This window comes from Pisolithus orientalis (assembly GCF_024613125.1).
Source record: "Pisolithus orientalis strain OTSU chromosome Unknown F5J12scaffold_2, whole genome shotgun sequence".
In the NCBI taxonomy this organism is placed as follows: domain Eukaryota; kingdom Fungi; phylum Basidiomycota; class Agaricomycetes; order Boletales; family Pisolithaceae; genus Pisolithus; species Pisolithus orientalis.
Genome location: NW_026260783.1, coordinates 1,778,951 through 1,802,322, shown reverse-complemented (window position 1 = coordinate 1,802,322; position 23,372 = coordinate 1,778,951). Strand labels below are relative to the sequence as shown.

At 47.7% G+C, this 23,372-nt stretch overlaps 6 protein-coding genes across 6 annotated transcripts; 3 read left to right on the top strand and 3 right to left on the bottom strand.

Annotated features, from left to right (window-relative positions):
• Nucleotides 1–3: 3 nt before the first annotated feature.
• Nucleotides 4–1,543, bottom strand: F5J12DRAFT_798633 (uncharacterized protein). The gene is made up of 4 exons (XM_051744225.1): nt 1,259–1,543; nt 996–1,167; nt 543–955; nt 4–485 (listed from the first exon to the last, which is right to left on the bottom strand). The coding sequence occupies exons 1-4, from the start codon at nt 1,331–1,333 to the stop codon at nt 264–266; spliced, it is 882 nt and encodes a 293-aa protein (XP_051605079.1). The 5' UTR covers nt 1,334–1,543; the 3' UTR covers nt 4–263.
• A 122-nt stretch (nt 1,544–1,665) lies between these two features.
• On the top strand, nt 1,666–2,560 carry F5J12DRAFT_798629 (OSCP, subunit 5 of the stator stalk of mitochondrial F1F0 ATP synthase). Its single transcript, XM_051744224.1, has 3 exons — nt 1,666–2,214; nt 2,268–2,370; nt 2,425–2,560. The coding sequence occupies exons 1-3, from the start codon at nt 1,684–1,686 to the stop codon at nt 2,433–2,435; spliced, it is 645 nt and encodes a 214-aa protein (XP_051605078.1). The 5' UTR covers nt 1,666–1,683; the 3' UTR covers nt 2,436–2,560.
• On the bottom strand, nt 2,561–3,511 carry F5J12DRAFT_798625 (ribosomal protein S13). The gene is made up of 4 exons (XM_051744223.1): nt 3,244–3,511; nt 3,058–3,191; nt 2,752–3,005; nt 2,561–2,698 (listed from the first exon to the last, which is right to left on the bottom strand). The coding sequence occupies exons 1-4, from the start codon at nt 3,280–3,282 to the stop codon at nt 2,655–2,657; spliced, it is 471 nt and encodes a 156-aa protein (XP_051605077.1). The 5' UTR covers nt 3,283–3,511; the 3' UTR covers nt 2,561–2,654.
• Nucleotides 3,512–3,569: 58 nt separating this feature from the next.
• On the top strand, nt 3,570–4,681 carry F5J12DRAFT_798621 (ribosomal protein S8e/ribosomal biogenesis NSA2). The gene is made up of 6 exons (XM_051744222.1): nt 3,570–3,591; nt 3,652–3,890; nt 3,942–4,046; nt 4,104–4,215; nt 4,266–4,390; nt 4,439–4,681. The coding sequence occupies exons 1-6, from the start codon at nt 3,588–3,590 to the stop codon at nt 4,490–4,492; spliced, it is 639 nt and encodes a 212-aa protein (XP_051605076.1). The 5' UTR covers nt 3,570–3,587; the 3' UTR covers nt 4,493–4,681.
• On the top strand, nt 4,679–6,895 carry F5J12DRAFT_798616 (uncharacterized protein). The gene is made up of 6 exons (XM_051744221.1): nt 4,679–5,094; nt 5,154–5,282; nt 5,337–5,435; nt 5,495–5,714; nt 5,764–6,071; nt 6,123–6,895. Exons 1-6 carry the CDS (start codon nt 4,774–4,776, stop codon nt 6,480–6,482), a joined length of 1,437 nt encoding a protein of 478 aa, XP_051605075.1. The 5' UTR covers nt 4,679–4,773; the 3' UTR covers nt 6,483–6,895.
• Nucleotides 6,896–12,683: 5,788 nt separating this feature from the next.
• Nucleotides 12,684–14,003, bottom strand: F5J12DRAFT_779417 (uncharacterized protein; the record flags this gene model as incomplete). The annotated part of the gene is made up of 5 exons (XM_051742380.1): nt 12,684–12,731; nt 12,784–12,913; nt 13,025–13,284; nt 13,605–13,897; nt 13,961–14,003. The coding sequence occupies 5 exons, from the start codon at nt 14,001–14,003 to the stop codon at nt 12,684–12,686; spliced, it is 774 nt and encodes a 257-aa protein (XP_051605074.1).
• Nucleotides 14,004–23,372: the final 9,369 nt, after the last annotated feature.

Here is a 23,372-nt window from a genome sequence, read left to right as displayed (position 1 = left end):
GACGGAGGTTGTTACTATAACATGTATGTAGTATCACTAGGCTTTGCTATATAAAATGACATCAAGATGTTCGCTTCACGGTCAATCGTAAACTAGGTTTCTACTGACGAGGTTCGGCGCTTACTCTATCAAATGCACGGACCTCTGCTACCTGGACAACAAGTTGCATTGCACATTATACCCTGTAGATAGTTATGACGGATAATGGAACCGGCGGTGGACGTGGTACAAGGTGATACATAACAAACAGAGCAAGCCAGCGTTCATTGCGCAGGAGCCCTGCATAGCCACATGATTGACTTCCTAATGGCCTCTGTCACTTCCTCGGTGCTCAGAGGCAAACCCACCGGTGGACAATGCAAGAAAAGGACCTGAGAGGCCGGTGTGGATTTATCGTTCTTTGTGGAGCGTTTGCTTTCTGCCAATGAACAGTAGTACAAAAAGTCACATAAGTAGTGACCAGCGTCCATCGATGTGTATATCTGCTGGGTTACGAAGTGTGCATGAGTCGAATCACAGTCATGGAAAAAAAGAAAACTTACATCGAACCCGCAGATCTTGAGATGGTGCACCAATTTTTCGACGTCTACGTCAGTATATATTTCCTCTGCAAATAATTCGTAGCCTTTCCCGAAGCCACGTTTCGGCGTTTCGCTGCCGTCCACGGGAGATGGGACGTTGTAGTCTATAGTATCTCTGAAGTGCGATATGTCCATGTTTTGTGCGACAGGAGGTTGGTTTCCTTCCTCCCTTGATACGCGAACGATGGGAGCAAGTGAGCCTGCAGCATCCTTCATGTTGTAGCCAAACTTGTGGCCGACGCGTTCCATTCTGAGTGATCCTCTCCCAATAACACCGACGTGGAAGAAAAGATCGAAACCCCCCAGAGGGGAAAAAGGAGTGGGAAGGAGAGGATCCGAGCTGGGAGGCAGAACGGGTGGGCGAGCATGAAGACCTGGTACGATGGATAGTACAGCATCGTAGGTGACGGGCACCTCGACAAGCAGTGATACGGATTTCGCGACTCGCGGTGAGAGGTGCCTCAAGGTTGGTGAGAGACGGGTCTACCGGGGGGACGGGTTCCAATGGTATGTCGACCTTCAATATTGTATTGTGCAGGGGATTGACTGCCAGCCACGAAGGATTGACGGAGTAGCGAGAAAAAGGCTATACCCGAAGACAGTCAGTGTCGAGAAGTGCACGAAAAGGAAAAGGAGATGCGAGGCGTAAATCCGCCATGCAGACGGAGGATACTGACACCAAAGCCAGTGACAAGGACATGATACGGCCGAAGTTCAGGCAGAGGGTTACTGATGGGGTCTATGTCTGACATCTAAGACTTCGGTCTGTGCGTTGCGAGACACGATGGGCTATTGGCTGGAAAACGCGAGGTATCCGTACAAGGTGCTCAGATGGCGCCGAAGCCCTTGTAATAGAATGAAAGGGTGTGGGAGAACGCCAGGCACACCCCTGAGAAGGGCCCGACTAGTGCTCGATCCCTTGCCCAGAATGCAGCAAATTAAGTATGTATCAGTGATCTAGCATACTCGGAATTTCTTTCTCGACGTCGAGTCTTGCGATCGAGGGGGACATGCCCGTGGGAACTAACTTCTTTATTTGTCAACGGGTAAGGCCGGGCCAAGCGGGCAAATTGTTTCAGCTGGCGAGTCGACCTTGTCTGCCATGTTGTCCTCAGCGTTCCGCACGTCTGCTACTTCTGTTGTCCTGGGTCGTGGACGCAGGGCCGCCTCTTCTATTGCCCTCAAGTACTCCAACGCCATTTATTCTGCGGCTCTTAAACAATCACCCCAGGTTCTCACCAAAGTTCAGTCGGAACTCAACGCTGTCTCCAAATCTGTCAACGAAGTCCCCGAGTTGAAGGCTTTCGTTGCAAACCCCACACTCTCAGCAAAGGAGCGTGCACTTGGCCTGGACGCCATCCTTGCTCGGGCAGAGGGTGCCGGTCCTAAGAAGGAGCCCATCTCCGATCTCACAAAGAACCTTCTCTTCATCCTCGCTGAGAATGGCAGGCTTGCCCAAGTTCCAGGGGTCATCGAGGGTTTCAACGAACTCGTAGCCAAGTACAGGGGAGAACTTGAAGTCCTCGTCACTTCGGCAGCTCCATTACCAAAAGACCTTTCCACCAAGCTCGAGACCATTCTCAGGCAATCGCAGGCCGCGCAGCAGGCAAAGTCTGTCAAGGTCACGAATAAGGTCAGCTGTTGAACGTTTCCCATGTGACTAATTCCCCACTCATCGTTCTCAAGGTCAACCCCTCTCTGTTAGGCGGCTTTGTCGTCGACTTTGGTGACAAGAGCATAGACCTCAGTGTGTTTTCACGTGTCAACAAACTCAACAACATCCTGCAGCGTGCGTCCTCATTCTTAACTCCCTTCCGCCCAGCGTTCCTTAAACAGCGTCTAGAATCTATATAAGTTGAGTGGGCATGTAGGACGGCTGGTCTATTTTCGCCTCAGTGTACTGGCATGTCACATAGAGGACACTTAATTAGAATCGCCCTTGGAGCAAGAGTGTTTCGTTTGAAAAGTTAGGGTCACACGGTAAAGCTGAACAGCGACTGCGGAAGACAAACTTGATTGCAATCAAACTCATGTGAAGTAGGATACGGAGCAAATATAATTCGATGGTAGTGCCTAACCACGTTTCTTCGACACACCAACGGTCTTTCCCCGACGACCTTGCAACCGTTTCAGCATTGAATCATCTCCAGAAGGGAGTGATCGAACTGACCTGTTGTTTTCGTGTGTTGGCCTCGTACCCGCAGGCCCCAAACGTGTCTGAGCCCACGGTGGGCTCGGATTTTCTTCAATCGCTCAAGGTCATCGCGAAGCTTGGAATCCACTCCATTTGATAATATTTGAGAGTTCTTTCCATCAACTATGTCTTTTTGCCTGTTCAAAAACCACGTCGGGATTTTGAACTGAGTAGGATTTTGTATGATCGTAACGATACGCTCCAGTTCGTCAGAATTAAGTTCTCCAGCTCTACAACTCTCAGTGAAAGTCCTATTACCGGAAGAGCGAAAAAAAAACCCACCGTTTGGTGAGGTCAACGTCCGCTTTCTTGCAGACCAAGTTGGAATAGCGACGTCCGACACCCTTGATCTCGGTTAGAGCATACATAATCTTGCGCTTTCCATCGACGTTCGTGTTCAGCAGACGGAGGATATGCTACATAACGGAATGAGCCCTCAGTGGAGATTGGCAAAGGCAGTCAAATAACCTGGAATTGCTGGTGGGGTTCTGGGAGAACGAGAGACATCTTGGGCAGCCCTGGCAGGCAAAGGTATCAGTCACTGACTCAGAACATCCACCCCCAAATCGTCTGCCAGCAGCTCGCCGTAGTTTGCTGTAGTCCGGCAGCGTCGCCACTAGACCACCTGAACGCAAGGTCGACAATCTGGCTTACCTGCACTGACAGCTCGCTCTTGTGATTGTCAAAAGAACGTTCACGGCAAAGAACGACAAGAGTGATACGGAGTTTGAATTCTGGAACAACCGAGCGGCAATGTCCGAGAGGCTTAAATCTTGCAAACCTTAACTTCCTCATCCTCCAATCTCGTCCACATGGGTAGGTGACTATTGAGCAATTCGTTTCGATCGGTATCATGATCCTGGTAATATATGACAGGTATTTCTCGCTCTTCCCGGCACAAGCGTTCTGCGACTGGGGCCCAACGCGCGCATTACCGCAAAAAGAGAAAGTTCGAGCTTGGGCGGCAGCCTGCTAACACCAAGCTAGGCCCTAAGCGCATCCATCGTGTGCGTGTACGCGGCGGGAACTTCAAGTTCCGCGCTCTACGTCTTGACACTGGTAACTTTGCATGGGCATCGGAACATACAACGAGGAAGACCAGGATTATCGGCGTTGTAAGAATTTGGCAAATGCGCCTTGACGGACTTGCATCTGATGCTTCGAAGGTTTACAATGCCTCAAACAATGAATTGGTCCGAACGAATACTTTGGTACAGGGTGCGATTATCCAAGTTGATGCGACGCCCTTCCGGCAGTGGTACGAGGCCCACGTGAGTTGGCGTTCCACACTCGTTTTTGGTGGTATTGTTGAGTGTTCTGTTACGCAGTACGCGCAGCCAGTAACGAAGAAGGGTGCTAAAGCCCAGGCGACTGCCTCTGGCGAGGAACCCACAAAACGATCCAACCATCTGCAACGTAAATTGGAGGAACGCAGAAAGGGTGCAGTTGCTTCCGTCGTTCATCGTCGTGTCTTCCTGATTTGGAAGTAGATTCGAAGTTAGACCTCCTTTTGGAGCAGCAGTTCGTCGCGGGACGTCTGTATGCTTGCATTTCCAGTAGACCAGGACAGTGTGGCCGTGCAGATGGTTATATTCTCGAAGGCAAGGAACTTGAGGTATGAAGCCTTTGACGTCGTTGGCATCAGTGACTGACAACTGTTTAGTTCTATGTTCGGAAGCTCCGCAGTGGGAAGCAGAAGCATGCGCATGGTGCGTGATCCTCATCCACTTCGTACAGCTGGGAGGCTGGAAGTCTACCTATGAGCCACATGAATATTGTAATACATGCCCCAAAATCCCATATGACTTGGTCTCTGCCTTCCTATGATAGTTTGAAGCCGGGTTTGTCCGCTTTCCGAAGTAATTAGAACGGCTGGTATAGTCAGGCGTGTGAACTTCGTCTCCAGTAATTTTCAAGGCGACCCCTTCTCGCCTTTCAAGCTCATCCAAACACGACTGTGAAAGACTGCAATTCGAGTCGTTGCTTTTACTTTTCACTATGGCTGATACCAATCCCGTCACTCGTATCGTTCCTGGTGCTCCCCCTTCCGTGGCACAGACGAAGTCCCGAAGGAAGAAGCGCAAGGCCAACAAAACCAAGACGCCTGACTCTCCCACAGAAGGCTCTGTCGTCCTCCCAGATGCCACTTCTACTTCTCCTCTCGACAAGGCCCCAGAAAATAGTGAAACAAGGGAGAATCTTGATATCATCGAGTTTGGGTCTGCCTCGGAGGCTGCCACAAATGATGATGCCCTTTTGAGGCCTGGCCCCGTCGTGGAATTCTTGCAAAAGCGCATGAAAGCACTCAACAAGAAAATAGTGCGTTTTCCTTCGATATTGAACTGAGACACGAGGGCTGGAACTTGTGATCTGCTTAGTCGCGAATAGCAGGTTACGCTTCAACCGACTATGACAAGCTCAATGATGACCAAAAGCGAAGCATCAAGACGCTTTCTTCACTGGAAGCGGTTCAAAGAGAGCTCGAGGACATCAAGAAAGCGATGGAGGTGGGCCAAGCAGTAGTTATCGTTCGTATCGGTTTTCTGAATCGTTCCCATCAGGTTCACGAGGCCGAAGCGTCCCGTGGGCTGGCTGTTAAGCGTGCGGAATTTGAGCGACTTCAGGAGCAGAAAATAGCGCAAGCCGTATCGACAACGCAGGTCTGGGCTGTTGATGTTGCTGTGATGTGCGCCCGCGTTAATTTACAAGCACTTTGCAGGCACTGTATACGTCCAGAATATCGTCAATATTGACTCTACTTAGATTACGCTCCTTCCTTTCTTCCGGCGAGCCTCTCCCGTCCCTGCCAGATTTTGGTGATGCCGAAGCATCAGCTATATTCGAGGCATGTGACACCCTTGTAGGTGAAGAATCTGATGTCAAGCAAGCCGCAATTTCTGGTCTGCTGACTGGTGAAGGAGAGATCAACAATGTCACGTGTAGGTTGATGTTTATGGACATGTCCCAAATTAAAGCTTTGGGATTCAGATGCTCGACTATTCGATGTCGTGCAGTTGTTCCTTGCCGCGCAGCAGGAACCAGCCCTTATTCTTGATCCTGTACCTGAAGTTGTTTCAACCGATGTTCCTGAAGTTGTTGCAACCGATGTTCCTGACGGGCCAGTGTCTGGTATCCCGGGTACTTTGAGTGTGTCTAGCAGCTTCCGCTTCGTCCAGGCGAGCGAACTGGAGACCTCCGATATGAATGCGGAATGGGTGAATAAGATGGATACTCCTGAAGTGAACGGCGTATACGATCTAGGACATGATGGAACTTCTAGTCCTCCTGAGGCCGAGGTTTGTTTTTAGTCCTTGTATTTGGTTCCGATTTACGATTGAGCTTGACAGCTTATCTCTACGCAACCTATTGACTGGGCTGAAGCTGAAGAAGAAGGCCTACCTTCTATCGCCAATCTTCAGGCCAGCCTTGTGTCATCGGACACTGTTATACCCGAAGTAAACCTCCCAACTCCAGCAGTTGTGAGTGGGATTGACGCTCCTAAGACTGTCTCACAAAATGAGGATGATGGATTCACTCCCGCCAACCGCGGCGGTCGAGGCCGTGGCCGTAGTCATCGTGGTGACCGTGGTGGCATGCGTGGTGGTTCCCGTGGTGACAGGGGTGGCTTTTACCGAGGGGGTCGGGGTGGTTCCCGTGGCAGCGATAGGGGTGACTCCTTGTTTGTAAGCACTCTGGATCCATACTGACTAATTTATCAGCGTACCGCGGGCGATCGGACGGTGACGGTCGTGGGGATGAAAGTCGTGGTCGTGGGAGAGGCCGCGGCCGTCGCGGCGAGCGAGTAGGTTTGTAATTTGGCTAATCGCTGCAAAGGCAATACAGCCGCTGATTACACAACGTAGCACACGTCCAACCAGATGGACAAGGTGCCTCTTTGTCCTGAGTCATACTTGCTGTGGTTACATCAAGGGCCTACCACATCTTCACTTTTAGGTCTGTTAGATTGCATGTACACCCTGATGGAATAATTCTACTTCTGAAAGTCTTCTAACCATGAGCCTCAGGATCTATTCATAGTAGTGATTCTCACTGTAAGTTTCCAACCAGTAAACTTTTGACATAAGTTGGTAATTGTAATATATGTACATTTACTCAAGGGTCCATTCCTTCAGGATTGTAACTTGAGTGAGTTGGAGGTGTCAGGTCTGGGTCTACTCTGAACAATTCTGATGTTGATCAGGGTCTGGGGAGAGGTACAGAAGCAAGTCTGACATAGATGAATGGAACTGACTAGTGGAGGTTTGGCAGAGATGAAGTCTGCTGAGGCAGAGGTGGAATGGAGTGAGGGCATTGGGTTTAGTTCATGTACTGCCCCTTTGTATGGTCTCAGCCCTCATATTTCAGAGATAGAGACCAGACAGAAGTTTGGAGATAACTCTGACAGAGAGAAGACAAAGAGGATATGGAGTAGGAACTTGGGTGATATTCATACTGAGGAAGAACAGAGTACTGTACATGCTTATACAATACTTCTATGCAGGAGCAACAACCAGAATCAGAACTGACATATGGAGACTTGTAAATTTTCAAGTGAAAACTTCCTAGACAATGAATGAAGGGTATATGGAAAACTGTCATGACCATGCCCAGACTACCCTAGACTGGCCCTGCCCCAGTCTTGACTGGTCTTGTCCAACCCCTACCCCAGTCCTGGCCTTGACACTTCAACTCAAAAACATGGTAGCTTGTGAGGCACTGCAAGGCAGTGCCCAACCAAGTTGTTCACTCAGTTGAGACCAGACTGGCATGATACACAGCCCATCACTAGTCCTGTCCCAGTTCCTGGTAAACCCTTTGTTCTTACTTTGCTTGATAATATTCTTTGTAACATTGTACTTACCAATTGGTTTACCAATCATCATTATACTGGTGCAACCAGTCTCTGGTGCTATGTTACACTTACTTTACCTTCAGTATTTAAGCCATAGGAAGATCTGTTTAGCCTCAGTCTGAAATCAATCTAGTCTTGTCAAACCTGGTCTTCTCCTGTTTCTGTCTCTTGACCAGACTACAGCCCATGCAAGGGGATAGCACTGCTCCTCAGTTGCTAAGTCCAAATAGTCCAAAGCACTCTAGTACCTTGTTTCCCCTCTGACCCCCAACTGGACTCTGGACCAGCTTTGGACTGGCAACAAACCAGACTTAACAGTATTTCAGACTCACACTTGTGTGGGCCACTACCCTTCAGTCTAAACCTCAGCAATACACCTTCAGCATGCCTACCCAGACTCAAACCCAAGCAGCTCAGGTACATGCTACCATGAACCCAGAATCCACTTCAGCCATTGACTTGTGCTGTGCCACTGCCCTGGTGTCCTTAGGGACAGCCAGAAGGTCACCTGGTGAAGTCAATGATTTCAGGGGCTTCTCAGCCCACAAATCTACCACTCCCACTCCTAATCAACCTCCCATACCCACCAACTATCCAGATGATGAACTGGACCTGGATGAACCAGATGACAATAATCCCAGTGGTAATGACCTCAGTGGTGATGGTCCTGGCAATGACAAGCTGGGAGATGACCTGGATAATGATGACAAAGATCCTCTCCCAGAAGACAATGTCAAGCCTGGGGTAACCATGCTTGATAACCTTGCCAAAGCCATAGAACTTCTCACATGTAATGCCTGCACTGGCTCTGAGTTGTCCTCTAGGACCAAGCTGCACAAACCAGATACCTTTGATGGGACAGACCCAAAGAAGCTGCATGCATTCCTTATCCAATGTGAACTCAACTTCTGGGACTGGCCCCAAGCCTTTCAAAGTGACCAAGCCAAGGTCACCTTCACACAGTCATTCCTGAAAGGGATGGCTCTCAAATGATTTGAACCAGACTTACACAGGACTGAAGACCCAGAGGACTGGCCTTACTGGATGGACCTGTGGAAAGAGTTTGTCATAGAGCTCCAAACTACCTTTGGACTGCATGACCTGGTGGCTGATGCTGAAAGCCAGTTAGACTGCCTCCAGATGAAAGAGAATCACTGGGTCAACAAGTATGTAGTTGAGTTCAACCAGCTAGCCTCACAAGTCTGGGGATACAGTGATGGCACTCTGTGCCACTTCTTCTATACCAGTCTCCCCAATTATATCAAAGATGAGGTCTGCCAGGTTGGCAAACCCAGAACTCTCCATGAACTTTGCCACCTAGCCCAGGAGATTGACACATGCTACTGGGAACATAAGGTGGAGGTTCAGCAGTCTAGTAAGCACCAGGGGTTGTCCTCTGGTAACAAGTCAACTCCCAACCCCAGCCACAACACCCAGTCCAAGCCTGGTCAAGAGAAATCCAAGACCAGCAATAATTCCAGGAATAGCAACTCCAGTAGCCAGTCTTTGTCCAAACCCACCTCAGCTGGTCAGACTGGCTCTAACTCACCCAAGCTGGACTTGAGCAAGCTGACACTGGAGGAGTGAGTACAAGTGCTGCAGAGACAATAACTTCTATATGTTCTGTGGGGGAACTGGGCATTTTGCAGATAAGTGTCCCAAGAAAGCTGGGAAAGCCAAAGCTCACACTATGGCCACCTCTGAGGCAGTGCTGTCCTCAACCTTGGGCTCTGCCCCTGAGGCAAAAAAATAGGTAGCAGCTCTCAAGACTCCACACAGACTGAGAGCTGCATTGACTCTGGCTGTGCACTCATGGAGGCTTGTCTCAACATGTCCACTCTTTCTAATCCTAACTCATTAACTCCCTATGTTTCTGTTGTAGTCATGATTTGCCCTAGTTCCATGCTCTGGTGGACTCTGGTTCCACACATAGTTTCATAGATAAAGAATTTGCCAATCAACACTTGTTTACCCTTTACTCCATGCCCCCTATCCAACTCCAGCTCTTTGATGGGTTGTCAAGTTTCATTATTACCCAAGCAGTAGATCTTTCAGTTCAGTCTGTGACCAGCAGTGTCACCCCAGTAACCCTGTTTTTAGCCTTGTTGGATTCTGAATGTAAGATAGTCCTTGGACATGACTGGCTCACCCACTACAATCCATTGATTGATTGGGTACTGAGCAGGCTAACTTTCTGGACATCTACAGGAGGAATGCCAACCCTGTTGACAACCCCTGTAACTGTAACCCCAGCTCTAACTGGCCTTCCCAATCCCAGTCAACATGACCAACCCAACCCCAGCCCTGTGCCATCTGTACTGTCTGTTGACTCACCAGTTTGCACCCCCCTGAAAGCTCCCCCTATCACTGTAAGGAGAGAGATCTCCTTACTATGGGATTGGGTATTAATTTCTGTTTTATTTGTTTTATTGTTTCTTTACTTACTGTTGTGGGTACTATACTTGAGTAGTATAGTTCGCTTTTTGTATGCTTAGTCAGCACTTACTTATGGTTTGTTCATACTGTAAGTTTTCATTAATAGACAAGTTACCCCCAAAGATGAGAACCAGCTTAAGACTGCCTCAGACTGCCCTAGACAGTCCCCTACCCAAACTTTCCTTTGCTCAGGCTATAGGAGCCCCTTTGGTCTTACTCACTCCCTCTCAGATTCTTCTACTCCATCCTCAATCCTTTCATTATATTTCCTCACATCTGGAGCCCACCATGAGGGGCTTCTGTCTTAGCCTGGCACCCTTTCCCAACCCTCTCACACTCATTTTTCCAGTTCCTGGCTTTGTTTTTGCCTTTTTCAGGCTCAGTTTAGCAAGTTTTGCCTCTCAGTCTTGTTTTTGCAGTTGCATTGGTCCCTTTTCGCATTTTCTTGCTCACACACGTTTGCATATCAAGTATTCACACCCATATTCCCCCCTGACATCATGCTTGGCCTTAAAATTCCATGTTGAGGCTCTCCCAAAGCTCCGAGCTTCTCTGGGCACTCTGAGGACCTTCAAAGTTATTTCAATGACATAAGTGACTTCTGTGATGGATACAGGCTCTTGGACAGGCTTGTGCACATCAAACTTGCTGTGAAGTATGGGTTTACCCTCAGGTGACTGGTGTGGGGAGAGGGATCTCCCTACACTACAGTGTCTTGCACTCAAAATAGGCAACTCAACAATAGTAAATAACAAAATTGTATCTACACTTTCAATAATCTTCAGAGTAGTGTTTTAACTATACAGATATAACATAGAATGCTAGGGCTTGGGGGCTATCTGAATGAAAGTTCAAAATTCCAACTTTAAGATGGTTGAACTCCCCCAAAAGTGAACTTGAAGTGGAGGTAGTCAGAGTTACCATATATGGATGTCAGAGTTGAATTGGCAAGCCAGCCCACCAACTCCATACAGCATGATCAATCAAGCAACATGCCAATGCTCATCATTAGAGCAGGTCCACAGTGGTGGTGCAACTTATATTTTTTGACCACAAATTCAGCTTGTCTTGCATTGAGACCCTTTCTGTTGATACATAGATTGAGTATGTAGGGATGATTTCAATGATGTGTTTCATACCTGTAAGCATCCATGTAGTGCCAGCTTTTGCCAAAGAATGCACAGATTGTCTTCACTAGGCAATCATCGAGAATCTCAGGAATGAGGTGTTTTGCAGTTGGAAATGTGCCATCAGCTGCAGTGCAGAAGCTTGTGGTGGAGTTGTGGCTGATTAGTTCAGGAACTTATCACTGTGTTTGTTCAATTGACACTCACACACTTTTGTCCATCCCCAGTACATCTCAATGGGATTGAGCTCACAATGAAACTTAGGCAAAAACCAACACTCATGGCCTGCCTCCTCAATGATAGTCTGGATAAGTGGCTTTTCTTCCTTAAAATCCTGCTGACTTGCAAGTATCTGTCACATGCAGCAATCTGTCCACAAGGACTCCTGCATGACATCAAGACAACTCTCACCTGACTCCTCTCCCCCTTTGGCTGCAACCTGTGCCTCATGGTGGAGCTGGTCCTGTGCTTTGCATGAGAGTTTGCAGGTCTGGCACTCCCCAATGGCTTTCCTGCCATTTGCTGCTTGCAGCAAAGTGATCAAGCCTCATTCCTCCAAAACATGGTGCATCCCTTTTGCCTGGCCACATAGATTGAAGTCCAGATGATTCAGTTGGAGGTTGGATGGAAAGACCATCATTTGGGGCTTTCCACAGAGTTCAGGGTGTGGATTATCCATTGGGATAATGGTATTTTGCATCAATTGTTGCTTTCCACTGGGTTTAACATTCATCTCTTTTGCATTCAGTGCATCTTTTGCAAAGGCACCATGTGCTGATGACTGATCAAAGAGGAACTCAGCCACAGCATCAGGATACATCTGTTTGAAGATTGGTATTGTTTTTTTCACCTAATGAGACTAGTAAGTTTAATTCTTGTTTGCAATCATAAGTGTATAATGAACTTGCTCCATGAGCTTCTCATTTGTCCAAAATCCATCATAGTTCTTCCCAGGGTATATAATTTCATGAGCATCTGTGAATTTAAGCTGATGGTCTGCAGGCAATGTGGTGTTCTTGTGGGTCTGTTCTTCTGTTAGTGCCAGTCATCCTGTGTGCTCCACAATATAGTTGGAAACATGGATTGCATGTCCTTGGACCTTTTTTCACAAGGGCATCCTTCCATTGTGCAAATAGACATGTTGGCAGGGCTCATTTTCAAGGATAATGGTTTCATCATGTGTTACTGTTATGTGAAGTTTTTTGCCTGGTCCAAGCTGAGGTTCCACAGCTTCAGGGCCATCATCTGTATATGTGTGGCACAACCTAATGCATTGTCAATGATGGCTTTGCAAGGCCAAGCAAACCACTGTACCATTCATTTTCTCCCAATTTCATCAAGAATTCTTTCTGGTAAGCAACAACATCTTCTTGCTCATGTCCATCCACATATATCCCCTTTTTAACCTCCTTTAATTCATATCCAAGTTTTGCCAGCCATCTGCATGCTGTATCTTCTGATATTTTCTGTCCTCCACTGTCAAGGCCCAGTGATCAGAGGATATGGTCATTGACCTGCTTCATGAGCAGGAGCAGTATGATCTAACAAATATATGTAAGGGAAGTTCATTTGTCATGTATATGATCAACTTACTTCACCATCACTGAGTACTGTCAGATATTGATGCACTGCTTGTGCAATGTGTTCATTGTTCAAAAGTGATGGATGTGCATGATGCTTGCCAATGTTGGTGGGAGGCAGAGCATGATAGCATGCAACATATCTGTACAAAGTGCATATCTTTTGAGCCACATATGGTCCCTTTCCTACTGACACAGCAACAACATGACTGGCTTTGACCATCAGGGTTTTGATTCATGGGTTTTGCTTATACTTTTCCCAGAGTTCCATGAACTGTTTAAGAGAAGTCAGATAGAACAACAAGGTAAATGAGTTGTATTTCTTTGCATCAATAATAAGCTGTTTGGTGCTTTCAAGAACAGAGATGGACTTGATTGCATCACTGTTGTCTTCTGTCATGTCCAAAAAGGCAGCTGCAGGTTCCTCAGCAGTGTGTATATTGCCTGTGGGGGGCACTGGCTGTGCAGCCAACACAGGATCTATGGAGCATGGTTTGGTAGATGCAGCTTTTGTCTGAGTTGCTGTGCAGTTCAGGGGGGGACTTGGGAACTTCAGGAGCCTGTGGGGTGGCCATGGCAGCACTGCTGCAGTGTGTGGTCTTTGTGATCTGTTTAGGCTTAGATGGAAAGAATGAAGTAATTTTACTGTTATTTCATGCAGTGTGTTGTAAATCATGTTCATGCAGGTAAGTTGTTATTCTTCCTGCTCCAGAGTATGTGGGAATAGCAGCCTTTGGCTGTTTTGCAGGCTTGGTGCCCTCGCTGCCCTATGAGGCATTCAAGCATTGTCAAATTAATTCTTGAAGGTATGTGATTGATGGCTTTGAGACTCACAGAATTCATGATATCAGCCCAGAACTGAGGTGCAGATACTACTGCCTTGTGGGCACATTCATCTGCATAATCTGGGGCATCTTCAGCTTCAAACTCTTCAAGAATCCCCTCATCATTGCCACCCTTCCTTTTCCCACCCACATGAACAAGGTCAACACTGTCTGACTTATCAGAGCATTGCTCCAACTCATCTTCTGTGTTACAATCAAGGAGGTTGAATGACATGACCCCAACAGTGGAAGAGTCTACATCATCTGAGTTGGCATCTTGGCTGTCCAGCTGATAGTTTGGGTCTATAGTAATTTCCAGTAAGTCTTCCACTAGACCATTATGGAAGGACCTTGACCTAGAAGTACATTGCTGCTTTGCTTGCTTCTGTCTCTTCATTGGAGGTGGCATTGTGTTGCAGTCTAACTGTTTGGTTCTTCCCCCCAAAAGTGAATGATTATGTAATCAGGGGCATTTTTTCAAAATGCAGGTTTACACTAATTAGACCATGTTTACTATCAAAATTTTAATTTGGGATGTTTGTGATCAAAACCAAGCCCAGCTGAGAGGTGCTGTGTCTATGTACAAGACACTGTAGGAGCATGAGTGTAGTGTTGATAGGGAGTCTACTAAGTGTCTATAGGCTTTGCAAGAAAAGCAACACAAATGTGACCCCTCTCAAGCAACTTTGACACCCTCTGTGCTCTAGGTCACCCAGTACTATGTCCTCTTCTATTGACTCACTTTCCCCATCATCACATTGCCTCCTAACACTCTCCCTAGCCGTTGTGACAAAGTCTGATGCTTGACAGGGTTCTGGCCACCTGTGCTCACTCACTTGCACTCTTTGGGTCCACACTGTCAGTTATGTAAGCATGTTGCTGTTGCTCTCATTGTCTTTTCATTTGCTTCCATTTGGATCCCTTTTGCTTCATTTACATTAGTCTCTCTTTTGATTGCTGATGCTATTCTGGCCTCATGGCCATTATTATGTTGATCTCACCCAATTCCCATCATTTCTTGTCAATCTTTTCACCTTTGATGTCACTTACTTTGTAGTTACATACTCTGCATGTAGCTACACTTATACCTGTCATTGTCAACAGAAAAATAACAACTTTGAAGCCCCCAAGTTAGAAACAGAGAGAGTGAGCAGAATAATGGTATCAACATGATCCCTTCACTTTCCCCTGCCTATTTCTGAGTCACAGGCATAGTTCCAACAGTCCCTAAGCTGACTCAAGGCTTGTGCACTCCTTAATCCATTGCACTTTTGTTTACAGGTCAAGCAACTTGTGTGACTCAGTCACATTCACTCCTACCACCCTCCTACAGCTAGAGTGACTCCCCTTGGGTTGAACTCACCCTATCCCTAGGCTGGAGCCCACACCCTCTTGCTAGGTAGCATATACCTGCTCCCCACACTGGGCTTCAAGACTGGATGACAGGGGCTAAGTCCAGGTGACTATGTCATGACCATGCCTTGACCCTGGCTGGACTTGGCCTTGCAATCATCCAGTCTGGCCTTGGCCTCACCAACCCCTTACCCCCAGTAGGTCTAGTGTGATAAGCACTGCCTTGCAGTGCATGTCATTTTGGTTGAAGCCTTGCCCAGTCTCATCCCCAGTCCACCCTGTCCCAGTCTCCAGTCACCTTGGTCATACATTACTAATACTGTTCTTACCAATCACCTTAGCAATCCTTGTGAGACCAGTATTACTGGTCTCTGTACTATAGTATGTCTCTAGTATATAAACCCATAGATACTTCGCTTGTACTCTTCAGTCTGAAATCAACTAAGTTTACTCTGATAACCCCACCTCAGCCTCAGACTTGGACTGAAACCCATGCAAGGGAATAGCACTGTGTCCTCAGTTGCTAAGTCCAGCCAGTCCACCCTCTGTATCTCTGCCTTCCCCCCTGATCCTGACCCCTCAGCCTCACACCCACTTGGGTCTCTGGTCTGGCCTCAAACCTGGACATCATGAACTTGACAGTATTTCAGACTCACCACTTGTGTGGGTCTAATAGATCATGGCTACTAAAACTTGTTTTTAACCTCCCCATGGCCATTCTGCCACCAACCCTGAATCAGCTTCAGCCAGTGGGACTTGCCCCAAGGCAGCACTAGCTGCCTTAAGTACCACTAGGCACTCTCCCAACCCCATTAGTCCTTTCAGGGGCTTTTCAGCCTGGACTTTCAACACTCCCACCCAATGTTGCCCCACCACCCCCATCCCTGATGATGATGATCCTGGGGATGGTGGGCCAGATGACAGTGACAACAACAACCCTATGATGATGACCCTGGCAATAGCCCCAGTGATGATGGGCCCAGTGATGACAATCTGGATGAGAATGATCCAGAGGACAAACCAGACTTCCCAGATCCAGATGCTGAGCCCATGATTACAGTCCTTGACAACCTCACAGAAGCAATCAAGCTACTTGCCTGCAATGCCTGCTCCAGCCCTGAGTCTTCAAGCAGGACCAAGTTGTGTGAGCCAGATACCTTTGATGGTACTGATCCCAAGAAGCTTCATGCTTTTCTCATTCAGTGTGAGCTCAACTTCCAAGACCAGCCATGCTAAGGTCATATCTGCACAGTCTTACCTCAAGGGCATGGCTCTTGAATGGTTTGAGCTGGACTTGCTTGGGGTCAGGGACCCCAATTACTGGCCTCTCTGGATGGACTCCTGGAGGGAGTTTGTCCTAGAGGTATACACCACCTTTGGCCCTCATGACCCAGTCACTGATGCCAAAAGTCAGCTTGACCATTTGCATATGAAAGGCAACCAGCACATTAATAAGTATGTAGTCAACTTCAACTGGCTTGCTTCACAAGTCTGGGGCTACAGAGATGGTGTGCTGTGCCATCACTTCTACTCTGGGCTCCCAGACCAGATCAAGGACAAAGTCTGTCAGGTTGGCAAGCCATGGACACTACATGTGTCATGATTGTGCATTCGTCCTAGGTCCTCACTCACTCTGCACCCCTTTTCTGCCAGTCATTTGCTCACTCTGCACCAACTCTGCCCATCCCCTGATGTTTACAAGTCATCTCCACTCTGACTGCTGTTGGACTTGTACTGCTCTCCTACCAGACCATGTGGGCTGTTCTCTGAGGAGTCATGTGACTACCCTTCAGACTTCTCCCTGACAGTGTGTGATCAGGTACTCCACAGTGTGCACACTGCATGGTCCAGTGCCTGGACTGTTTCCTCTTTGGGATGTTCTGTGTTACCCATTTGTGTGTCCTCCATCTACCCTTCATTCATCATCTAGCAAGTTTTACTTGAAATTTTATGAGTCTCTGTATGTGAGTTCTGATTCTGATTACTGCACCTCCATAGTAGTATAAAAGCATGTATCATACTCTGCTGTTCTTCAGTACAAATATCAACCTAGTTCCTACTCCCTCTGTCTCTGTCTTCTGACTGTTGGAGTTACCTCTGACTGTCCATCTGTACCCTCCCTCTGAAATATGAGGGCTGAGATCATGCAAGGGGGTAGCACATGAACTAAACCTGACACCCTCACTTCACTCTGCCAGTCAGAGTTCTGCTCTTTCTGTCAGACTTGCTTCTGAACCTCTCCCCAGACCTTGTCTAGCATTGGAGTTGGTTGGAGTAGGCCTGGACTTGACAGTATATTCATACTCACACTTGTACAATCTCATTCTCTGTCTCCCAAAAAACTTACACTGTTATGAGAACTCAAGCTCAATCCCAGAGAGGTTGCTGAGAACCTTGCTACAGCACTAGCTAATCCACTTCAACTCCCTTCCATTGTCGAACAATTCAAATCCTTCTCTGCTCAACACTGCTCTTGCACTGAAGGCAAAAGTGCTTCACAGGCTGGTTGCTCCAACCTCCATCCAACAAACTTCCATACTCCATCTCCTTGTAACCAAGATGATGGACCCAACCCTGACCCTGATTATCCTGATGGTGATCCTGATGGTGGGGGCAGTGGTGACAGGGATATCCCTGAAGACCCAGCTGAGCCACCAGAGGATCCCCTCATAGCTCTTGCTAGAGCTGTCCATGTGCTTGCATGGTCCAGTTTGTGCACTGGGGACTCCACTCCAAAAACTAAAGTCCACAAGCCTGACACCTTTGATGGCTCCAACCCTAAGAAACTCTGCAAGTTCCTTGTACAATGCAAGCTAAACTTTCAAGACCACCCTCACACATTCTGCTCTGACAGGGTGAAGGTTACCTTCACTCAGTCTTATCTTAAGGGTATGGCTCTGGCTTGGTTCAAGCCAGACCTACTAAACCCTGACAATTATGACCATCCACTCTGGATGGACAATTATCATGAGTTCTTACAAGAGCTCACAACTAATTTTGGTCTGCATGATGCCGTCACAGATGCTGTCCAACAACTCAAGAACCTTACTATGAAGGATGGCTCTAGAATTACTAAATATGTTGTGGAGGTCAATTGCTGGGCTTTGCAGGTCAAAGACTGCAGTGTCAGTGCACTCCACCACTGCTTTTATAGCAGACTTCCAGACCACATCAAGGATGAGATCACTTGTGTCAGAAAACGTTCTACCCTTGCACAACTCTGTGAACTCGCTCAGACCATTGATGCACACTACTGGGAGCATAAAGCAGAGGTCTTGTGCACCACCAAGTCCACCACCAACAAGTTGCAGTCCTCCAACTCTGACAACAAGCCTAAATTGTCATCCTCCACCTCCACTCCAAGGTCCAATGCCAAGGGCAAGGGCAAACAGAAAGACCTGCCCAAGTCTGACACATCCAAGTCCAATATTGCCCATCTTCTGGGCAAGGATGGCAAACTCACCTCTGCTGAACAACAGTGCAGGATGAAAAACAACCTCTGCCTCTTCTGTGGTGAGGCTGGCCACTCTGCCAAGGACTGTCCCAAGTCTACCTCTTGCACAGCCAAAACCTGTGCAGCTATGGCTGGAACTCTGCCTCCTCCACCTGTGGAGAAGGCAGAGCCAAAAAATTAGTCCACTCCTCCAGGGAGCTCACACAGCCTGGAGGAAGCATTGATCCCAACTGTGCATGACCAGACATCTGACTCAATGTGTCTGCTCCCTCTAGTCCCAATTCTTTACTTCCATCTGTAACTCTTCTTGATTATTCTGTTGATACTGTTTCTGCATTGATTGATTCTGGCTCTTCTCATTGTTTTGTAGACCCATCCATAATCAAAAAATATGCTGTTCCTGTTTCCTCCATTTCTCCACCAATTCCACTCCACTTGTTTGATGGTAGTACAAATGCTAATGCTGTCATTTCCCAAGAAGTAGATCTTTCCCTCCACTTTCCTTCTGGTGATGTCAACTCCATTTTGTTCTATGTTACTCCATTGGATTCTTCATGTTCACTGGTATTAGGACACAACTGGCTCACCCACTTCAATCCATCAATTGACTGGGTACTGGGCAGTATATTGTTCAAACCATCATTACAGGGAATGCTGACACCCCAGGTGCCTTTGTCACCTTCTGCTGTGACCTCTGCTCCAGATCCAAGACCCTCTGCTCCATCTGCAGCTCCAACTGCACCTCTGACAGACTCATTGTGCTCTGCTCTGCTCATCTCACTCATCAGTGCTGCTGCATATGTCAGAGCCTGTGCACTCCCTGGCTCTAGACAGCTCTGCCTGCAGCTCTCCACTGATGATGTGAAGCTTTGTGCATCCTCTGCTTCTTCTCTGCCTCCTGACCTCTCCTTGGTCCCAAGCTGTGCTAAAGTCTATACCAAGATTGACCTCCACCATGCCTATCATCTGGTCCGCATTGCAGATGGAGATGAATGGAAAATGGCTTTCCACACTCATTATGGTTCTTATGAGTGGTGGGTAATGCCATTCAGTCTGACTAACGTGCCTGCAGCTTTCCAGTGATTCATTAATAGCATCTTTGCAGACGTGCTCAATGTCTGCATCATGGTATACCTCAATGACATCCTAGTTTATTTGCAGGACATGGAGTTGCACCATGAACATGTAAAAGAGGTACTCTGCTGCCTTCAAAAGCATGGTCTTTATGCCAAGCCAGAGAAGTGCAAGTTTCACTCTGACTCCATCGAGTACCTTGGTTATGTTCTTTCTCCCTCTGGTCTCACCATGTCTGCTGAGAAGGTTCAGGTGGTCTGTGACTGGCCTGAGCCATGGAAGGTGCAAGACATCCAGTCTGTCCTTGGCTTTGCAAACTTCTACAGATGAGTCATTAACAACTACTCTGACATTGTCATTCTGCTCACTCACCTCACACAAAAGGGTGCTCCTTGGAACTTTTCCAAGGAGTGTCACTCCGCCTTCCTCCGCCTGAAGGATGCCTTCAGCTCCACTCCTGTCCTCACACACTGGGTTCCTGACACTCCACTTACAGTTGAAACTGATGCCTCTGACTATGCCATTGCTGGCATTTTGTCGATCACCTGCTCCAATGGTGAACTCCACCCAGTCACTTTCTACTCCCACACCATGGCCACACCAGAACTCAACTATGATACCCACAACAAGGAGCTGTTGGCTATCTTTGAGGCTTTCCACCATTGGCAGCATTACCTAGAAGGTTCTGCCTTACCTGTCAACATGGTGATGGACCACAAAAACCTTGAGTATTTCTCCACCTCTAAGGTCCTCACTCATTGACAGGCCTGCTGGTTGGAGTACCTTTCACAGTTTAACCTTTCCATCTGCTTCTGACCTGGCCGCCTGGGAGCCAAACCTGATGCAGACATTGGGACATCTACCCAAAAGGGGGGGATAGGGACTACATGCAGGTAAATCCTCACAATCTCCACCCTATGTTTACACAGGAGCAACTTGCATTGTCCCTCCATACCACTACCCTCATGGCACCCATGCTCCACACCACCATGGTCTTTGATGTTGAGTGCTTGCATTCTGACATCATCTCCACCCTACCGTCCAACCCTGTCTCTGCCAGCCATCTTCTAACCCTGACTAAGCCTCAGTAGTCCCTGGACTCCGATGGTCTACTCCACCTTGACAGTCGCATCTTTGTCACTGACATTGATGACCTCCGCCTTCAAGTGCTTCGGTTCAAGCATGACCATCCTCTAGCAGGCCATTTCAGGCAAAACCGCACCCTAGAACTCATCCACAGGGACTATGTGTGGCCTAACCTCCACTCCAATGTGAAAGAATATGTCAGGTCCTGCACCACCTGTGGACAGAGCAAAACTCTGTGTCACCACCCTTATGGTCTACTGAAGCAACTCCCTGTCCCAGAGAGACCTTGGAACTCCATCTCCATGGACTTTGTTGAACACCTCCCCAACTCCAATGGCTACTCTGCCATCCTCATGGTAGTGGACTGCCTCTCAAAGCAAGCAGTGTTCATCCCCACCCATGACTCTGTCACCTCCACTGAACTCACTAGGCTCTTCCTCACCCATGTCTTCTCCAAGCATGGAGTGCCAGCTAATGTCACCTCTGACAGAGGTCCTGAGTTTGTCTCACACTTCTTCTGCTCTCTAGGAAAGGCCTTTGATATGCACCTTCACTTCACTTTGGGTTACCACCCAGAAGGCAATGGCCAGACCAAGTGAACAAACCAGACCCTCAAGCAGTACCTTTGTGTCTACTGCAACTACCAACAAGACAACTGGGCTGAGCTGTTACCTCTAGCAGAGTTTGCTTTCAACAATGCACCAAGTGCGACTACTGGAGTTTCTCCCTTCTTCACTAACAAAGGATACCACCCAAACCTGTCTGTGGTCCCTGACCAAGACTTCACCTCTCCAAGGGCTCATGACTATGTTGTTGAGCTCTCCACCCTTCATGGCTTCCTCTGCTCTGAAATGTCTGCCACTCAGCAGTGCTACCAGGGTCCAGCAGATGCCAGACACATACCTCTGCCTGGGTTTAAGGTTGGAGAACAGGCCTACATCAAAGCCAAATACTTCCACTCCACTCATCCTTCAGAAAAACTCTCTGAAAAGTACTTAGGTCCATTCACCATCTTGGCCAGGCCAGGTACACACTCTGTCACCCTTAAGCTCCCTGATTCTATGCACTTGGTACATCCAGTGTCACACACCAAAGGTGTTTGGTGAGGTGGACATGGATGTAGCTGATAAATGGAGGTGAAGACCATAGCCCTCATGCAAAGAAGGACAGCCAGCAATGTCGGCAGTCATCCCTCACACAAGAACAGGTTGTCAATGCCAAAGAAAAAGGAGGAGGCAAGTTAAGTGCCAATAAAATTCTTAAGTGCCTGTGTATGGCATTCCGGTTTTTGACGTATCTCCACCAATTCTGCAGACACCGAAACCATTCCCACACTCGCTTGTAGTGCTCAGCCATGCGATCCTACCTTCCAAGATTGGAAAGGATTTGTGCACTCCACATGTTTCTACAGCACTCCCTCCAAAAGATGCTCATTTTGCTAATTCTTCTGATATGGCTGCCTCCACATCAGTCATTTTGCTTGTCCCCTTTGCTAGGGACCATGGCTACATATATCTACTAGGAGTTCCTACCAGCTTCTGTCCTGAAGCATCCTGGTACATCCCACCCTCATCTGCCCCCTCTCAGCCCATCCAGCTTGGACAGCATGTTCTTTTTGTCAGTATGACCTCCAGGAGGATGTTCTTTGGTCGCCTCAGGTCTGTCATTCACTTGGAAAGGTCTTATGTGGTTGTTTCAGTCTCTCTGGTCCAAGAGGCATATGGATCCTCCCTCCCTGCCCCCTGCAACATCTTCATACCAGTCTTGTTCATCATTCTTCCAAAATTGCAACAGCTACAGTATAATCTACTGTTCTCCACTCTCCCTGATCACATCCATGACAAGTATGATGCACATCTTGCCTCCTTGTTGCAAGAAACAGTGGAAGACACTCCCCCTTCATCCTCTCTTCCAACAGAGCCTCATTCATGAAGTCTTTATTTGCTTCACTGAGAGGATGGTTTGGGGGGGAAAGTTGTGATCCCCTATGCTCCTGTCACCCCACAGACCCCCAAAGCTTGACCCCTGTTGACATCTGACTCACCCTGTCTGCTTTTGGATGTACTATATCGGCATCAGATCAGCGCTGCCTCTCTGTCATCCCACTTTGGCCTAGAAGCGATCTCTTCGAGATGTGACATGCACAGCCTCCCCCTGATGTGATTCCAGTGCACTTTCCCAGTTCCTGACATTGCTTGACTCATACTGTGACATTCTGACTGTCTTTGACTTACCTATTGCCAATACTTACCAATCTTTTGACTTTGCTTACTGATTCTTCACTTTTTGGCTTACTTATCCTTACCAATGCTTTCCAAGACAATTACCCATCACTTACATTCGTTACTCATCAGTTACCAATCACTTACCAAGTGTTTGCACCTTGTTTTCCATAGGCAACGCCCCTGTACTGTATATAAGTCACTGTACTTAGGTAGCAAAAAAAAAAAAAGACATCAGAGAGCCCCTCTTGCTCGCAATTTATCATCTCTCAGTAAATCATTCATCAGCTTCAATAGTTGAGACTTTATTAAGGGTCTAGCTATCATCTACTTTGCTTGTCATCATCTATCATCCATATACTTTGCTCCAAGCCCTCCCTGAGCTCAGTGCAGCTTAGGACATTGAGTTAAGTCACCATCCATCCTTCTGTAGGCTGACAGCAGTCTACCCTATCGCTTTCTATCACATTCTTGCTCCCTCTTCGTCAGGAGCACCCCCAACCCTCAGCACTCATCTTTGAGTGTTGTAGCTTGCAAAAACCCTCCCAAAGAACAGGTTCTACCATCTAGGTACCACATAGGCACACCA

What these genes read in the sequence shown, in the direction of transcription:
- F5J12DRAFT_798625 (XM_051744223.1), bottom strand. Translation starts at nt 3,282, where the DNA reads ATGTCTCTCGTTCTCCCAGAACCCCACCAGCAATTCCAG. An exon ending in AACCCCACCAGCAATTCCAG is followed by an intron (nt 3,192 to 3,243) that starts GTTATTTGACTG and finishes TCCGTTATGTAG; the next exon opens with CATATCCTCCGTCTGCTGAA. An exon ending in GACGTTGACCTCACCAAACG is followed by an intron (nt 3,006 to 3,057) that starts GTGGGTTTTTTT and finishes TGAGAGTTGTAG; the next exon opens with AGCTGGAGAACTTAATTCTG.
- F5J12DRAFT_798629 (XM_051744224.1), top strand. Translation starts at nt 1,684, where the DNA reads ATGTTGTCCTCAGCGTTCCGCACGTCTGCTACTTCTGTTGTCCTGGGT. An exon ending in CTGTCAAGGTCACGAATAAG is followed by an intron (nt 2,215 to 2,267) that starts GTCAGCTGTTGA and finishes ATCGTTCTCAAG; the next exon opens with GTCAACCCCTCTCTGTTAGG.
- F5J12DRAFT_798621 (XM_051744222.1), top strand. An exon ending in AGACCAGGATTATCGGCGTT is followed by an intron (nt 3,891 to 3,941) that starts GTAAGAATTTGG and finishes GATGCTTCGAAG; the next exon opens with GTTTACAATGCCTCAAACAA. An exon ending in GGCAGTGGTACGAGGCCCAC is followed by an intron (nt 4,047 to 4,103) that starts GTGAGTTGGCGT and finishes TCTGTTACGCAG; the next exon opens with TACGCGCAGCCAGTAACGAA.
- F5J12DRAFT_798633 (XM_051744225.1), bottom strand. Translation starts at nt 1,333, where the DNA reads ATGTCAGACATAGACCCCATCAGTAACCCTCTGCCTGAACTTCGGCCG. An exon ending in TCCTTGTCACTGGCTTTGGT is followed by an intron (nt 1,168 to 1,258) that starts GTCAGTATCCTC and finishes CTTCGGGTATAG; the next exon opens with CCTTTTTCTCGCTACTCCGT. An exon ending in TCAAGATCTGCGGGTTCGAT is followed by an intron (nt 486 to 542) that starts GTAAGTTTTCTT and finishes TTCGTAACCCAG; the next exon opens with CAGATATACACATCGATGGA.
- F5J12DRAFT_798616 (XM_051744221.1), top strand. Translation starts at nt 4,774, where the DNA reads ATGGCTGATACCAATCCCGTCACTCGTATCGTTCCTGGTGCTCCCCCT. An exon ending in ACATCAAGAAAGCGATGGAG is followed by an intron (nt 5,283 to 5,336) that starts GTGGGCCAAGCA and finishes CGTTCCCATCAG; the next exon opens with GTTCACGAGGCCGAAGCGTC. An exon ending in AAGCCGTATCGACAACGCAG is followed by an intron (nt 5,436 to 5,494) that starts GTCTGGGCTGTT and finishes AGCACTTTGCAG; the next exon opens with GCACTGTATACGTCCAGAAT.